Raw genomic sequence first — 18,067 nt, 5'->3', positions numbered from 1 at the left:
TCGCTCCAAGGTGAGCTCCTGGACCAGACTTCTCTCCAGCAATGGACTACACTTCTTGCGGGGAGGCAGTAGGGGGGATGGGAGGTGGAACAGACTCCACCTTTTAATGAGACGCATCTTCTGGCAGTTCCAGCTATCACCAGCAGGTGGGGCACCCCCATGCCAGGCTGCTCAGAGCATCTCAGCTCCCCGGAGTCCAGCCCTCCAGGGCCCAGCCTTCCTTTCTCTGCTGGAGTCTGACCCCTTTGGAAGCCTCTACATCCACCTCACCGACTTCAGGACTGACTAGAGGCCACTCTGGTCAAGCGTCTCTCAGGGCAGGAGGAGGGGCGTGTGTAACTGGATCACTAGACCAGCCCCATGGCCCCATCCGGGGTCTTCAGTGTCTTGATTGTGCCAGCAGTGACCACAGAAGCCCTCAGTGGGTGAAGAGATTTGCCCTCCTTCCATGGCACCAGCCATAGAGGCCCCCATGGCATCCCTGACGTCGTGAATCACCAGCCAAGCAGCTACCACAGCAGCCTTGCTAGACAAGGCCCTGGTACCCGGCATGTTGAGGCCACGGGAGTGCTGATTCAATCAAAGGCTCACTTATTAGATCACAGCTGCATCATCAATTTTCAAAGCTCTAAAGGGCAGCACAGGCACAATTGACTGTCTCCTGAGCTTCATATGATTTGGTCTTGCTCCCAGGCAGCTGTGATTTAATAGCAAATACAGTGGCCTGGGACATAAGAACATAAGATTCTGGCCCGTCTTCTATCAGCTATGACACTGATCAAGTCCTTCCCCTTCCTGAGCTTCCGTGCCCATATGTAAAATGAGGACCTCGAGCCAACTGGGTTCCGAGGGTCCTTCCCAACTTTAAAAAGGATTCTGATTTGAAATTAACCTCCTGTGGGAGAGTTCCAAGGCTCTCCAGATGAAACAATAAGTAACTCACATTGAGCATCTAGGTCTTCTGCTGCCCCCTCCATGTTTTATCTCATTGGATGCTCACAACAGTCCTGGGAACTAGGTGCTTTTATTATCTCTATCTAACGGAGGCTCAGAGGGGTTAAGTAACAAGCCCAGAGTCATCCAGCTAGCAGGCAGCAGGGCCGGAATTCAAACCCAGGCACTGTAAGGCTAGACCTCAGAAGGGTTTAGGACCAGGAAGCAGCAGCACCGGAGAGAAAACACCTAATATAAACGGGGGCTGGGCTTCCCTGGTGGCGCAGTGGTTGAGAGTCCGCCTGCCGACGCAGGGGACGCGGGTTCGTGCCCCGGTCCGGGAGGATCCCACATGCCGCGGAGCGGCTGGGCCCGTGAGCCATGGCCGCTGGGCCTGCGCGTCCGGAGCCTGTTGCTCCGCAACGGGTGAGGCCACAACAGTGAGAGGCCCACGTACCGCAAAAAACAAACAAACAAAACAAACAAACAAAAAAACGGGGGTAAAGAGTGCCAAGATTTAGCAGTGCTAAAAATACCAGCTTGGGATTATAAATACAGGAATTCTCAAGATCCTATCTTTCTCTTTTTCAATGAGAAAACACCCCATGCTTTCTACTCTGAAAGACAGGTCATGTGGGATCTTTTTCTGGAGCACCAGGAACAGCTCTGACTTTCCTAGAGGATCTGTTCCCTTCTGGTGGGCTCTGAGGATCTTCCTAGGAAGGAACCCTCCCACCATCTGTGTTTTCACAATAGGCACAAAAGGGTCTGGTTACTGGACAGAACTACCAGGATTCTTAAAATTTTGTGTGTGTGAGAATCACCTGGGGCACTTGTTTAAAATACTGATTCCAGGGCTCTACCTCCAAATACTCTGATTCAGTAGGTCCGAGTTGGGGCCCCAGAACCTGCATTTCTAACCAGCACCCTTTCCCCATTACACTCTGGCTGATGGAAGGGAAATACACCATACTACGGTGAGTCTTCTGAGTTTTTCAAGGTGGTCCCTGGGGCCCAGGTTCCAAGAGTGAGTGAATTTGTCTTCCTCAGCTTAACCTGCTGCCCTATCTCCAACACCACCTTACGCAGCAACGGGGCGTGGAGGGGGAGGGTAAGTCAGTACATAGCAACCTTCCCCACCGTCTTTACCCAAGGCCCCAGGTGAGGGGTTCGGGTGAGACCTACCTCGTTGACCTTCTCAGGGGTGCCCTTGGGGGAGGGGGAGGCGGGAGAGGAGGGTAGCCTGCGTTCCCGCTCCCAGTCTCGGTCCCGGTGGATCAGTTTGCTGTTGGGTTCCTTCAAGGTCCTCTTGAGCTCGTTGATGCTGGCCTGGTGCTTCAGCAAGACATCCTCTGGCTTGTCTAAGAACTTGGGTGTACAGAGAGGACAGTCAGGCATCAGAGGAACAGCTCCAAGAAGAGGATGCAAGGCGTGGTGAAAATGGTAATGGTCCCCATCACCGCCCTACATCAGCAAGGTGATTCCCATCCACGGCCCTGTCTCACCCTCACAGCGTCCCATAAGCCAAGCAGGGCAGGGATGACTAGCCCCAACAGGTACACAAACCACTCAAGATTAAAGAGAAGAGCAAAAAGCACTTGAGGTTAAGGAGAGGAGACTTCTGGCCAAGTACCATCTTTTCTTCTCCCCTGCCTGGCTCCTGGTCTTGGAACACCTAAGTCAACCCAAATCCCACAGGTCTGGGTAAGTTCCCTTTAGTTTCACAAGGCGCAGAGGTGACTTCCCTCTGGTTACAACCAAAGCACAGTGAGAAATCACCAGTCCTGTTCACTGGGCTGCTCTGGCCCACTGCTCGGCCTCCTGGATCCTGGTGCCTACCTCTGGCCACGACTTGGACCACTGTGCTTAGCAGGATCCTCGGTCTAGGCCCCTCCTAGTCCAACGTGTGCCACTGCTCAGGCCCTGTAGGGCCCTTCTAAATCCAAGGACATCCAGAGAAATGTGCCCTGCTTCCACACCAGGGCCCAGGAAGAGATGATGTTTAGCGTGCTCTGCCGTGAGCCACTACCTTCCCCAACCACCCAGGATCTTCCAGATTCCTTGTGGGTACCAACTCCTCAAGGGCAGACAGGGTGAGATACAGCCAGACAGAGAAACTAGGGCTCTGTGGCGTGTTCAGGAAGATTAGAATTAGAGACCAGGAAGAAGGGAGGTAAGTCCCAAGGCTGGACACAAGAACCGAGCCAGGTACAGCTGGAGTCATAGAAGTGTCGCTATTAAATTGCCAAGTCGGAGCTCTGGGCGGTACAGAGGTACCCTTGCCCTTAGGTCAAGTGAGGACCAGCCTTTGCACGGGAACCAGCAGTAGTCTGCCTACTTCTGGAGGCAGGGCAGGTGCGCTGGCAGCCCAAGGACCCTTATCTGCAAAGCTGTTTGAGGACTCAGGACAAGAAATAGACAACCTCAGCTCATTATAAAGTCAGATCAGTGATTCTGGAACAACTACTTGGAAGGCAGGCTTGCCCTTGGACAAGGCTAGAGTTCCCCTGGGCTTATCTCTGGCATCCGAGGATCCACTATGATTGACTCCTAAGTTAACTAAGGAAGGAAACCGATGCCACTGAGGCTCTGCTTTCCCTCTAGTCATCTGTCTGTACCTCCTGCATCCCTTCCTGAGCAGCTGTCTCAGGACAACGTCTGTCTGAGAAATCAAACCCGATGGAGGGTGCACAGGTGGGTGGGTTTGGGCCGCCACAGACCTAAGATGTGGCTGGTGACCTTCCATCTTGAACCTGCCACACTGGTCCTGTGAGCATGTGGTGTTCCCCAAGGCTGAAGGGAGCAGTGGATCCTTGAAGGATAAGGGCCTGGGGGAAACCTAGTCCCAATGCCTTGCTGTGCAGATGGGGGACTGGGGCCTGAGGGGACTTTACCAAGACCCTCAAAGAGTCAGTGGCAGAACTGGGGCTGAAACCCAAGAGCCAGGCCTTTCTGACGCCCCAGCCTCTGGCCTTTCCCTCAGCAGCCCAAGAACAGACCCACTTCTCCTGCAGTTAAGTATCAAAGGAAGAGTTGGACACCATGTGAAAGGGAAGGAGAAGTGGTTAGCACAGGATGAGGGTGTTGAGAGAAGCAGCAAACGGGAGGAGGAGGCTTTCCTGGCAGAGCTGGAGCAGCAGGGGCCCCGCCCGCGGGAGATGCACCTGGGGCTGAGAAGACAGATGTGCTCTGAGGCCCCTCCCTCCCCACACCCCCCCACTCCCACATCTGGTTGCCCATAGATACAAAAAGAAGCTTGGGGGGGGGACACAGGGGACACAGATGCGGAGGCATGACAAGACAGTGGTACAGGGAGGAGAAGAGTCAAAAGAAGGCTTTGGGGTGGGAGTGGGGGGGTGGGGGATGGGGGTGGAGATGAGCTCAGTGAAAGCACAGAATGGCCTGGAAGAACGGGGGGACACAGTGGGGGATGGTCAGTGGGTGGGAAGCAAGCACGGCGTGGTCTGGAGAGGCAGAGCATGAAGCTGGGAAAGGGAGGGAGAGGTGGGGAGGGAGGAAAACATGGGTGGTTGGTTGGGGGGGCTGGAGTCTCTCGATGAGCTTAAGTTGGGGAGGGGGTGATGGAGGGTGGGGTTGGGTGAGGGAGGAGGATGGCCGGGAGCGGAGGAGAAGCTTAAGTTGAGGTGGTGCTGGGATGTGAGCCTGGGATGGATGGTGGGGTGATGACAAATGAGCTGGGGTGGGTGAATGGCTGGGTGGGTGGGGACAGGCCCCATGCAGTACCTCCTGCTTGTGCCTCGGCGTGGTTTCCTGCTCCGGCTAGCGGGACGTGGGAGGAGGAAAAGGAACCAGCAGGGTCAGTAGAGCAAATGGATTAGAGATACCGCGACTGGCCTGGTCCAGCAGGTAGCCCAGAGCACTCTGGGAAGCTGGGTGGGCCACCAGCAGGGCAGTGAGGTCGTCAGAAGGTACGGGGCGTGAAGCAGGGAGCCCAGGAAGGCGAAGAAGGGGGCGGGAGGCCTGGAGGCAAAGCGGCCCATCACACTCGGCAGATGGGACGTGGGGTTCTGGAGAGTCATGCTTCTTGCTGTCAGTGTGTGTTCAGGGGCTTGTGCTCCCAAGGTGGGGGTGCATGATGGAAACCAGCACACCCGTGTGTGCACATGCCCGTGTGCGTGCGCACGTTGTCTGCACGTCTGGGGGCATAACCCTATGGGCGAGGGGGTACACGTCTGTGAGTGAACACCTGCGAGTCTCAGGCCACGCGGGCCTGCGTGAGCGTGCGCACAGGTTGGTGGGAAATGGGGGCGGGCGGCAGGAACTTGAACCTCACCCTTGTGGCCTGCAGGGACATCCTATCATGGGTGAGAGGGGGCTGTGCAGATCCAGATCACAGGCAAAAGGGCAAATTAGAAGTGAGCAAGAGGAGGCCAGGGTCCACCAGGAAGGGTACAGGGTGGGCAGCGTGCCCCACCCCCACCCGCGGATTCCAGGTATTGAGCACGGCCCAAGAGCAAGGCCCCGTCCGTGGTGCGCCGCACAGCAAGGGTGCCCGGCCACCGCTGAGGGCACCTGAAGGTCAAGGCTGAGCCTAGACCCAGGATCAGCCTCCTGACGCCCAGGTCAGAGGGTACGAGAAAGCGGGGCTCGTACCTTTAACTCCTTGATCTTGGTGGGGGTCCTGACCTCTCCCTCCTCAGCCTCTGACCGCCGCCCCCCAGACTCGCCATCCTCCTCCCGCTTGTCACTGTCAGGTCCTGCGTCGTGGTTCTCACTGACCGAGGCTGGGCGAGAGAACTCTGCTGAAGTGGGCAGAGATGGCCGGGCGTCCATGTGAGTCACCTCCCAGGCACAGGGAACAGGAGCCAACCCACCGCCCGCCCAACCATGCCTGGTGTAGAGCAGATACCACCACAGCCTCAACACACTGGGGATAAGGAGCCAGTGCCCAGAGGAGTGGCGTGGCCTTCCCCAGGTCACTCAGGGGGTGAGAGCCAGAGCTACCTCCAGCGCCAGGCCCTCCCCTGATTTCTACAGCACTCGAGCCTGGGTTCAAATCTCAAATCCATCTCTTCTTGGCTGTGTGATCTTGGGTAAGTTATACAACCTCTCTGGGCCTCAGTTTCCTCATCTACAAACAGTACCTAATTCAGACAACTGGGAGGAGGAACAGAGAAGCTAATGTGTCTCAGAGAAGCGGCTGGCTCAGAGTGAGCCAATTCGATCAGTGTTGGCTCACAAATGTCTTTGTTGTGGTGGTCGTAGCAGATACTCACTTGACCGTTATTTAACGAGACACAGGTACTGTGAGATTAGCTTTCATTAGTGAAAGTTAAAGTCCTGAGGTTTGCACATGATTTACCTTCTTTTTAAATTAGGGAGAAATCAAGGGGATCCCTGCACTAACATCTTTCTCACTCACTGGCATTCCAAAGTCCTTTACTGAACAGGAAAGAAAGGGATGGAATTATAGACTTTATATCAGACACTGGGCAAAACCCAGACTATGCCCAGGGCTTGTGTCTCAGTGGAAAAAATGGCTGGAAAATACTGCATTAAAATCATCAGAGCACAGATTATCCTCAGGATTGGCACAGATTTTTTTTAAAGAATAATTATCCCTTTTATTCGTATATATCACTTGACAAACTGCCCATTTATGCCCATTATTTCATTAGATCCACATACTACTCTGTGTTGATGGCTAGGATGGGAATTACTATCCCCACTTTACAGAGGATAAATTGAGACCTTGAAAGGAGAAAGGTCTCACTGGTAACCTTTCAGTGAATCAGGACAGGGACCCAGGCCTCCTGGCTTAGAGTCCGGGCTTCCTCGATAATGAACTTCACCAGTTCTGGGCCAACCTTTGCTGCCCTGAACAATCTGGGTTTCATTCAGCCCCCAGCATGGTAATGGGAGCTGCAGGGGAGGACAGAAGGACAGCACAGCCCTCTTTGCCCTTTGCTTAAATCTCAGCTCTCAGCACTGTACCTACTCCAGGAGAATAGGGAGCTTCCTGAGCCCCAAATGGACCCTTGCAAAACTGCATGTCCTCCGAACACGGCCAGGGAGTCCTGGGGCGGGACTCACCTCCATACTACTGGAAACATATCAGACTCTCCTGATCCCCTGGCAAACTCCTAAGCATCCTTCAAGACCCTAGCCCAACCCTGTCTCCACAGGGCTGCTCTGTATTCTGTACACACTTCTCCCACCAGCTGAATCATGTTGGACGCTGACAAACCTACTATTCTGTGAGCTCCTCAAAGGAAAGGGCCATACTTATACTAAAAACCGTACCCAGGACCTAACACAAGGCCTGGCACACATCTAACACTAAGAAAATATTTGTTGCCTTGCCTGGAGGCCAGCCCCAATATGTTCTGGGAGCATCTGCTGGTCCCCCACCAAAGTCCCCATCTCCTACCTTCAAACTACCCCCTACAAACCTAAAAGCAATAATAATTTATTAGTGGTCCTACAATTTATTAAGGTCCTACTATGTGCCATGAACTGTTTTGGGTGTGGTAGAGGTATTACTTGTTCAGTTCTCCCTATAACACAATGAAGTAGGTATTATTCATTTTGCAGAAGAAGAAATAGGCCCAGGGGAGTTAAGCTGCTCAAGGCCTCCCATGCTTTCATTCAAATATTTATGGACCACCTCCTGCATCCGTGGAGCAACTGGTGAGTATCAAGGCTGAGGCCTAACTCTGCCTAACTCCCAATGCCCCATGTGGCCTCTGACCCTCTCCTATAAACTTGTGAGCATATCCTGGGAGAGTTCTGGGCCCTAAAGGGTGCCAAGTTAGTAGGATTAGGTAAAGGCCTGGGACCTCTCATGTTTGCAAGCTCACAGCTGGTTCTGATGCCACATTTTGAGAAGCCCTGGTCTGCTTGATACAGGGCAATGTATGGCCAATTCTCATTAATAGTCAGGGCACCTATCAACTCAAGAGACACGGGGGCAGTGGAGACTAACATGCAGTTAGATGTCAATCAGCCCAGAGCCCAGTGGAACCAAAAAAATGATTGGGAACAACTCCTTCGCCTCCAGTAAGGCATCACCAGCTCCACACTGCAGTTACAATATACCATTCCAGAATGGTGACAGGCTGTGAACTGCTAAGCTTCTCGGGAAGGGGGCCCAGAAAACCATATGGCTGAACCTGGGACCCCAAAAGGCCGCAACTCAGGGAAGTTGTGAGAAGCCCAGAGTGTCAGTGTCACATTCCAGCAGAAGTGGTACCGTAGGCTAGACTAACCCACGGAGAGTCCCCAGATGCAGCAGTGCTCTGGGGCCACCATGCCTGGTGCAAATCAACTGTCATGTGTTTACCGCCTCCACTGCTCATTCTACAGGACCCGGCATGCTCCCATCCCCCCCTACACGCCACTCTCCCCGCCACCTCCAGCGTGGGACATACCTCCGTCAAGGCTGCGGGACATGGTGTACCGTTTGCTGGAGGAACGCTCAAAGAAGGGCGCGGGCCGGTCGATGAGGGCGCTGGCCTGGCGGGTCTGTGCCTGGGTCCTCCCACTATACCGAAATTTGGAGCCCATCACCAGGAAGCCCTTGGGTGGGGGCTCAGGGGACACCAGCCTGCAGGGGAGGGATGGAGGCAAGGAGAGAGGATCAGATGCGCAACGCCAGGCCCAAGGCTGGACTACAGCTGGCCTTCCGTCCCGCTGTCCCACCACCTACGACAACTCTAAGTGGTCCAGAAGGTGAGAGACTTGGGGAAAGAGGAGGAGGAGGGCTTTCCTAGAGTCCCTACTAACTCCTCCTACTGACAAAACACAGCCGTTACCCACATCCACTCACAGCCTCGGCCTCAGCCCCTGTTACCACACCCCAGGGGCAGGCTCACCGGAAGAACGTATGGTGCTCAATGCAGACCTTCCACAGTCTCTTGGCCGACCGGTGATTTGGGAGCTTAAAGCCAATCGTGCTCTCAAACTGCTCATACTGCAAAACCAGGGAGGGTGGGTCAGAAGCAAGGCCTGGGCCCACTCTCACCACCAGTCCATCCTTTCTGAACCTCTTTCTCAGGCCTGTATGGCTCTGGCCTGTTTGTTCATTTATTCGTTCATTTAATCAATCACCTGGATTAAGCCCTTACTCTGTGACAGATCCAGAGCTAAGCAACAGAGACACCAGGGTGACCAAGACAGAAGATTCTTGGCGGGAGGGGGGGGGGGATGATAAATGGGTAAACAAGCTCATCTCAGATACTGATAAGGGCACAAAGGAATGGATAGAGATGCGTGATGTGACAGGGAACGCCTGTTACTTTAGAAAGGGTGATCAGGGACCGCCCTCTACACGGGGGATCTCTGAGCAGAGAACTGGAGGATGGGAAAGGAACTAAAGCTGTGTGAGAAGGTGGGGCAGAGGATTTCAGGTGGAGGGAACAACAAATGCAAAGGGCTCGGGCAGGAAAGAGTTTGCTTATTCAAGGATCTCAGAGAAGGGTGAAGGGGCTGGAGTGCCCGTGGGCGTGGGCGTGGGGCAGCGGGGCAGAGGCACGTGGGAGAGGCAGGTGGCCAGAGAGAGTTAGGACTTGAGTCCAAGAGCTAAGGAGAGCTCTCAGAAGGTTCAAGTGAGGAGTGGGAGTGGGGTGGGTTTGACATGAACTGATGCAAGGGACTTTTAAGCTCTCTCCAGCAGCTATGAGGAAAATGGCCTGGAGTGGCAGTGGAGGCCGGGGGACCAGTGAGAAGGACAGTGTAGGGATGGAGGGGAGAGACGGTGGCTGGTGCAGTGGACAGAGGGACAGAAGCAGACGGGCTCGCGTTTATTCTAGAGGTAGAACCAAGCGGACTTTGTGATGGGCGGGATGTGGAGGGTGGGCATGTTCATGTTTGCATGTGTGTGTAGTCGTGTGTCTGTGTGTATCTTCGTATGAGTACCACATGTAAGCAAATCAGGGACATGGACATAACATTCCCTGATCTGTATAACCTGAATATATGTGGTTTTCTTTATGCGTATACTCCCGTGTGTGTGTGTGTGTGTGTGTGTGCAGGCACATACCTAAAGTGCAAAGTCTATGTAGAGAGCCCCAGCAAAAGAGGACTGTCTCCCCACCCAGCACCCAGCACCTCCATCCATGTATCCTGGGTAGGAAAAAACCCAGGCCCAGCTGCCGGGGTCCCCTCCGTTTTAGCTGATCCTGGTGAAGAAGGGAGTTCCAAGGCAGGCTCACCTCCCCAGGCCGAATCTTGATGTAGAAGTTACTCCTCTTGTAGGAGATCTTGAGAATCTTGGGCCAGGCAAAGCGGTTGATCCTCAGCCGGTCCCGGTAGATGAGCAGGCCGTTGGCACAGACTCCTAACATGATGTCGATGCCCTCAGAGTCCTGTGTGAGAAGGGACCGTGGAATGACCCCGAAACCCCATTCTGAGCTCTGCTTGTAATGAGCCCTCAGGAGCAGGGTTTGAGCATCCCTGCTGGAGCCCCACTGACTAATCCCTCACAGAGCCATTTGTTCATTCATTTTGTCCTTTATTCACCCACTCACTTGTTCAATCATTTTCTCTATCAATCACTCAATCATTCATTCACCCAGCAAACAGTCAGGGGTACCTATGCATACTAGGTCATATGCTATATGCTCAGGATACAGAAACAAGTTAAGGCCTATGTCTTTCCCTCATGAAGCTCTCAATCTAGCAGTGGCACAGACAGATTCATAAATAAATATAATACAAGGAGAAATTAATAAGGGTCATGGGGAAATAAAGGGTTATGGAAGGTCAAGTTATGAGAAATGAGAAGAGAAAAGGCTTCAGGTTGGAGGTAGCCAGAGTCTGGCACACCAAGCCCTCCAGAAGACCCTGGTAGTTCCTCAGAAGCATGCCCCAGAACCTAGGGGAACCCTGGCACCCAGCAATACCTTGGCATGGTGCAGGTCTACTCCGTACATAGAAAGCTTCTTGGCGTTCTCCAGGAAGTGGATTTCTGCTTCTCCTGGGGTCATGCCCCTAAGGGAAAGAAAGTGATCGCTGGTGGCCGGTGGAAGGACCAAGGCCTGAGTCCTGCCAGCCGAAGATGACCGTGAGCAGAACCTGTGATTCCAGGAAGGCAAGCATTCTGGAGCAGGAGTGCGGCTGGGCCTCCCCGGTCCCTCACCTCTGCTCTCAGTGCCGGACAGTGCACCCCTAGCCCCCGCTTCAGCCCACTGAACTCTCATCTCCTGCCAAAGCTCAGGTCCAGCCTTATTTTCTCCAGGAAGCGTTCAAGGCCTCAGCCGGGAGTCCAGATTTTTGCCTCATTCTGCCACTGGATTAAATGGGGGCCATAAATTCTGTTTCTTCACGACAGTGAAACCACTGTGGATGACACTGCTTATCGTTATCACCCGGGGCTCCTAACTTATTACCCATAAAGGCTACTTTTCGCAGAATTTTGTATCAGAAACCACTTAATCGCCCTTGAGGAAAGGAGGAATCTCTCTCCTTTCTGAAAAGAAGAGTTACGTAACTCATCAAGTTCCTTCTTGGCTTTGGCTGCCAGGAAACTGTACACTCTCACAGCATTTACTGAGTTACATGTATTGAGTACTACACGCTGGTTACTGTTCCAAGCACTTTACATGTATTAATTCATTTGAATCCTCATAACAGGACTATAAGGTAGATATCGCTATTCCCACTTTATAGATGAGGAAACTACGGCACAGAGAGGTTGAATAACTTGCCTAAGGGCACACAGCTATTAAGTAGCAAAGTCAGGATTTGAATCCAGACAATGTGGCTCCATGGTTCACGTTCCCAGCCACTTCGTTTACATCTGTCTCATAGCCTCAGTTTCCTGTGCTCTGTCTACCTCGGGGAGCTTTTGTGCAGAATACCTGGACACTGGAAGTCCATCTGCTTTATGTCAAAAGAGCTGTTACAGCTGAAGGGATGGCCGTTAGGATTTCTCCAGCCCATATTGATCTGAACTTCCCCCTCTGAATTATTAGGACTCTTGCGAATCCCTAACACACCTTGCTGCCTACAACAGGGATGACAAAGAACCCAGGCGGACACTGCTAACCGGCTGCACGGTTTCAGTATCCTGCTCAACACAATACAACAGCAGCCATTACTAGCCAATCAGCGTTGGTGTGCAAGTCTCTGAGAGACACATTTGCCACCCAGACCTCGTGTCCCATCACACCCCAGCAGGCTTTCTTCCCCACGTCCATGATCCCTCCACCTCTGGACCTGGGCCTCTCTCCAGATGGCCTCTCTCCCCAGGACGCAACCCTCCTCATTCCCTCCATCCTTATTAGCAATGTGATAATATCACCATACCCCCTCCCACATGCATAGCACTTTACAGTTTACAACGCACTTCCACGTCATTTATCACATTGGGTTCCCCTGACAAGCCTGGACTTAGAGTCCAAAGTACTTCCAGCTTAAAAGGATCATTTAGTTCCAAGGGTCCCCCCAGGGCGCGGGTATCACCCTCACGGCAGGGATTTGGAAATGGGGGATGCATTTTGGTTGTTACAATGACTGAGGGGGTGTTATGGGCATTTAATTCCTGGGGCCCAGGGATGCCACACATCCTGCACGGTGAATTCTCCTGCCCCGAATACCAGTAGTTGAGAAACACTGATAATCTAAGTCCTTATTAGTCCTTATACAGGTAACAAATGGGGCTGATGGGTTAAACACCCAGCCCATAATCACACAACCAGTTAACTATCTTCTAACTCCTGGCACAAGCTGCTTTCCACTGCACAATCAACTACCCAACCCCTCAAATCACAGAGCAACAGTAATAGCCACCATGCAGTGTGTCTCTAATATGCACCATTTAGCCCCTCCAGGACCCTACAGCATAGGTTTTATTAGCGCCCCCATTAAACAAATGAGGAAACTAAAGCACAGGCAAGTGAAATGACCAGCCCGAGATCCTCCGGTTAGAAACAGACAAAGCCAAAAGGTGAACCAGACGGTCTGCCTTTAGAATGTAAACTTTTGAACTTTATGCCCGGAGACATCAGGACACTTACCCAGGGACACACAATCATTATTATCATCTCCAATTGGCAGTTAAAGAGACCGATTCTCAGAGGCCAAGGACAGGGAATTACCATACCAGTACAAGAGCTTAAGAACCTGAAGTTCCAAGCAGTCATTTAAGGTCACATAGCAAGTTACCATCATTCCCATCTGATGAGATGATGTGCTCTCAGACACACCTCACGTCAACGGCAGAGCCAGGTGCGGTACTTACAGCATACGATCCGGTGGCCTAGCCAGGAAGGTTCTGGCCAACAGGGCAAGGGGCAAGGGGAGGCCTGGGCGGAGGCCCTCTCACCTGTACGTCTTGTGCAACTCCATGATCCTTTCTTCCAGCTCCCGGGTCTGGTTAGGGGCGAAGCGGAGCTCGCTGACATAGTTGCCCACGTGTTCCTCAGCATCATAGTCACCCAGCTCAGCCTGCACGGCATAGGAGCCCAGCAGGGCATGCGTGACGAAGGAGCAGGGCAGGCGGCCTGTGATGATGTCCGCCCGCAGCTGCAGGCACAGGTAGTATCTGGACATAGGGGAGAGCTGGCATGGGCACGGGGGCCACTCCCTCCCTAGATTCCCCCAAGCACAGCTGCCCACCGATCCATCAGCACCAACTGATCAACGCTCAGCGCAGCAGAAGAGAAATGTTCCCAGACACTGGCATGTCGTGTGTTAATACTTTGGGTGTATCCTAGAAGGTGGTTATGTAACATTTCGTGCAACGTTAAGCATTTTTGTTCATTTCTAAGTTTGAAGGGTTTTTCCTACTATAGGAACATTTTCGATTTCTAACTCATTTTCAAGCTAAATTAGGACTGCTTTGCTGGTTTAACCATTTTTTAAAAATGTGATGTATTTTTAATTATACTATTAATATACTCTTATTGTGGGAAAAATGTAAACTTTAGAGATAATTCTAAATTTCCTCTTGATGTCCATTCTCAGTCCTAACTCCCTCCCCCAGAGGTCACTCCTGTTATCCCTGTGGTGTTTAGACCTTTCTCCTCCATGGACATATAGAAATGCATGTGGTTTTCACATGATCATCTCCATGGATGTAGAAAAAGCATTTGATGAAATTCAACATCGATTCATGATAAAAACTCTTATGAAACTGCGTATAGAGGGAACATATCTCAACATAATAAAAGCTACTTATGGCAAACCCATAGCCAATATAATACTCAACAGTGAAAGCTGAAAGCCTTCTCTCTAAAATCTGGAACAAGACAAGGATACCCACTCTCATCACTTCTATTCAACATAGTATTTCAAGTCCTTGCTACAGCAATCAGTCAGGAAAAAGAAATTAAAGGTATCCAAATTGGTAGGGAAGAGGTAACACTGTCATTATACGCAGACGACATGATACTACATATAGAAAGCCCTAGAGACGCCACACAAAAACTGCTAGAACTGACAAATGAATTCAGCAAGACAGCAGGATACAAGGCTAACATACAGAAATTGGCTGCATTTCTTTACACTTAACAATAAAATATCAGAAAGGAAATGTAAAAAAAAAAATCCCTTTTATTTATTTTTTTAATCTATAGTTTTTATTTTTAATTTCTGAATGCATCCAAGTGCTTCAAAATTATTAAAACTGAAACGTTATACAGCAAGAAAAAAAAAGACTTCTTTCTTGCCACCATGGAACAAGTTACCAATCCTCTACATGCAGAAGCTCCATTATTGCTGAAAAAATCCCTTTTAAAATAAAATAAAATACTTAGGAATAAACCTGACCAAGGAGGTAAAAGACTTATATGCTGAGAACTATAAAACATTAATAAAGGAAATTGAAGGTGATTCAAAGAAATGGAAAGATATCCCATGCTCTTGGATTGGAAGAACTAACATTGTTAAAATGGCCATACTACCCAAAGCAATCTACAGATTCAATGCAATCCCTATCAAATTACCCACGACATTTTTCACAGAACTAGAATAAATAATCCTAAAATTTATATGGAACCATAAAAGACCCAGAATTGCCAAAGTAATCCTGAGGAAAAAGAACAAAGCAGGAGGGACTTCCCTGGTGGGGCAGTGGTTAAGAATCCACCTGCCAGTGCAGGGGACATGGGTTAGAGCCCTGGTCTGGGGAGATCCCACCTGCTGCGGAGCAACTAAGCCCATGCGCCACAACTGCTGAGCCTACACTCTACGGCCCATGAGCCACAACTACTGAAGCCCGCCCGTGCTCTGCAACAAGAGAAGACACTGCAATGGGAAGCCCGCACAGTGCAATGAAGACTCAATGCAGCCAAAAATAAATTAATTAAAAAAAAAATTTTTTTTAAAAAAAACAAAGCAGGAGGCATAACCCTCCCAGATTTCAGACAATACTACAAAGCTACAGTAATCAAAACAGCATGATATTGGCACAAAAACAGACACATGGATCAATGGAACAGAATAGAGAGCCCAGAAATACACCCACACACCTATGGTCAATTAATCTTCGACAAAGGAGGCAAGACTATACAATGGGGAAAAGACAGTCTCTTCAGCAAGTGGTGTTGGGAAAGTTGGACAGCTGCATGTAAACCAATGAAGTTAGAACACACCCTCACACCATACACAAAAATAAACTCAAAATGGCTTAAAGACTTAAATATAAGACAGGACACCATAAAATTTCTAGAAGTGAACATAGCAAAACATTCTGACATAAATCGTACCAACATTTTCTTAGGTCAGTCTCCCAAGGCAATAGAAATAAAATCAAAAGTAAACAAATGGAACCTAAACAAACTTACAAGCTTTTGCACAGCAAAGGAAACCATAAACAAAACAAAAAGACAACCTACGGACTGGGAGAAAATATTTGCAAATGATGTAACCAACAAGGGCTTAATTTCCAAAATACACAAACAGCTCATACAACTCAATAACAAAAAAACAAAACAACCCAATCAAAAAATGGGCAGAAGACCTAAATAGACATTTCTCCAAAATGACATACAGATGGCAAATAGGCACATGAAAAGATGCTCATCATCGGTAAACATTAGAGAAATGCAAATCAATACTACAATGAGGTACCACCTCACACCGGTCAGAATGGCCATCATTAAAAAGTCTGCAAATAACAAGTGCTGGAGAGGGTGTGGCAGAAAGGGAACGCTCCTACACTGTTGGTGGGAATGTAAATTTGTGCAGCCACTATGGAAAACAGTACAGAAGTTCCTCAAAAAACTAAAAATACAGTTGCCATATGATCCAGCAATCCCACTCCTGGGCATATATCCAGAAAAAAACTGTAATTAGAAAAGATCCATGCACCCCTAGGTTCACAGCAGCACTACTTACATTAGCCAAGACATGGAAGCAATCTAAATGTCCATCGACAGATGCGTGGATAAAGAAGATGTGGTACATGTATACAATGGAATATTGCTCAGCCATAAAAAGAATGAAATATTGCCATTTACAGCAACATGGATGCAACTAGAGATTATCATACTAAGTGAAGTAAATCAGAAACAGAAAGACAAATACCACATGATATCACTTACATGTGGAATCTAAAATATGACACAAATGAACTTATCTATGAAACAGAAACAGACTCACAGACATAGAAAACAGACTTGCGGTTGCCAAAGGGGAGAGGGGGTGGGGGAGGGATGGAATGGGAGTTTGGAATCAGCAGTTGCAAACTATTATATATAGAATGGATAAACAACAAGGTCCTACTGTATAGCACAGGGAACAATACTCAATATCCTATAATAAACCATAATGGAAAAGAATATGAAAAAGAATATGTATATATGTATATATAACTGAATCATTTTCTGTACAGCAGAAATTAACACAACATTGTAAATCAACTATACTTCAATAAAATAAATTTTTTTAAATGCATGTAGTTTTGGTTCATGGGTGTTTTTACCATGTAAATGTTATCAAATGCTATATCTGACCACACAGCTTGCTTTTTCACTCCCAACTATGTGCCTTAGAGCACTTCCCATGTCAGCACACGTGACCCCTTTATTCATTTTAACTTCTGCACCATATTCCACTGTCTGGACTAACCTGTTTGCCAATGTTTTCTCAAAACTTTTTTATTTGGCTCCAGCTCTAAATGAATTGTCCAAATTGGTTTAAAAGAAACATTTCCAACCACTAGGCCATGATTTTTTTTATAACTTTCATGCACACTTGGATGATTTTACAACTTTTAGAACCATTTCAAAGCACTTTTTATTGCTTTTTAAGTTACTGTGTAATTTTTTTTAATATTCCAGTTCACGCTCAGCCTACAATACCTCCTTGCCCACTTTGCTATGTTTCACCATTTTTGTTTTTCCAATGACTTGTTTCTTTTCCTTTTAAGTGGCTTTTACTTAATATAGTTTTTACTGCTCCACGACATTATTTTGCAGTCAGAACTGAAGCTCTGGCCAAAAGTACAATACATGTGGCCTCAGTGTGTGCTCAGAGCCATGGCAGAGGCTCAGAGCCAGCAGCTGCTCAAACATTACAGGCATCGAGTGTGGGCTTATAAGCATATCATTCAAAAGTCTCCAAATTCAGAAATCATTACCAAGCACACTGATCAGTCTTTCATTTCAGTCACTTTGTCATTCTGACCAGTTTATTTGGGTTCTAAATATTTTTGACTAAATCAGCTGCTACTACCACCCCATCCTCTGAGGCCAGCCACACCGGGCAGGGCTAACTTCCTTCCTGGTGTCCCTAGAGGCCCAATGTCCAGGGACCAGCACAAAGAGGAGAGGCACCAGTGGGCAAGACCAGGGGATGGGGGCTGTATTGGTCTAAAGCTCTCAGCCCTTTCGGGAACGAAGTTTAGACCCTGCTGCTGCCACCTTGGCCCCAAGCTGACCTCAGGGATTAGAGCGGGGCTAATGAGGCCAAGGCCTCAGGTCTGATCTATTCCAGGGATATCTGTTTTATCTCCCAAGGCCAGAGTCCGCATCTTGACCTTGGCCCATTGCCTGGCAAATGGCAGAGATTAAGAAGGGACCCAATGGGAGACAGAGGATGGCTTAGTAGCTCCCTCTCCTGCCGTAGGAATAACTCCAAGCCACATCCTATGGCTGGTGGGTGTTTAGGGCTCAGCACAAGGATGACACAGCCCCAGGATATTGTAAAGTAAGACTATCTCTTTGGAAGG

The 18,067-nt window shown here is 49.6% G+C and overlaps 1 protein-coding gene across 29 annotated transcripts in view; it reads right to left on the bottom strand.

Moving 5' to 3' along the window:
- The window catches only part of EPB41L1 (erythrocyte membrane protein band 4.1 like 1), a 126,378-nt gene that overhangs the window by 29,378 nt on the left and 78,933 nt on the right, over window positions 1-18,067 (bottom strand). For 15 of the 29 annotated variants that reach the window (XM_067707998.1, XM_067708006.1, XM_067708009.1 and 12 more), the window contains 8 exons: window positions 13,220-13,438; window positions 10,797-10,884; window positions 10,107-10,259; window positions 8,769-8,866; window positions 8,325-8,500; window positions 5,548-5,696; window positions 4,678-4,713; window positions 2,119-2,301 (listed from right to left, as the gene is read on the bottom strand). In XM_067707998.1, coding sequence (XP_067564099.1) covers window positions 2,119-2,301; window positions 4,678-4,713; window positions 5,548-5,696; window positions 8,325-8,500; window positions 8,769-8,866; window positions 10,107-10,259; window positions 10,797-10,884; window positions 13,220-13,438 — 1,102 coding nt within the window. The remainder of the gene's footprint in view (window positions 1-2,118; window positions 2,302-4,677; window positions 4,714-5,547; window positions 5,697-8,324; window positions 8,501-8,768; window positions 8,867-10,106; window positions 10,260-10,796; window positions 10,885-13,219; window positions 13,439-18,067) is intronic. The other 14 variants (XM_067708004.1, XM_067708027.1, XM_067708023.1 and 11 more) reach the window with 4 other exon arrangements.

This window comes from Pseudorca crassidens, chromosome 15, assembly GCF_039906515.1.
Source record: "Pseudorca crassidens isolate mPseCra1 chromosome 15, mPseCra1.hap1, whole genome shotgun sequence".
Lineage (NCBI taxonomy): Eukaryota > Metazoa > Chordata > Mammalia > Artiodactyla > Delphinidae > Pseudorca > Pseudorca crassidens.
The sequence above is the reverse complement of the archived record's forward strand: the minus strand, read 5'-3'. Positions and strand labels throughout refer to the sequence as shown.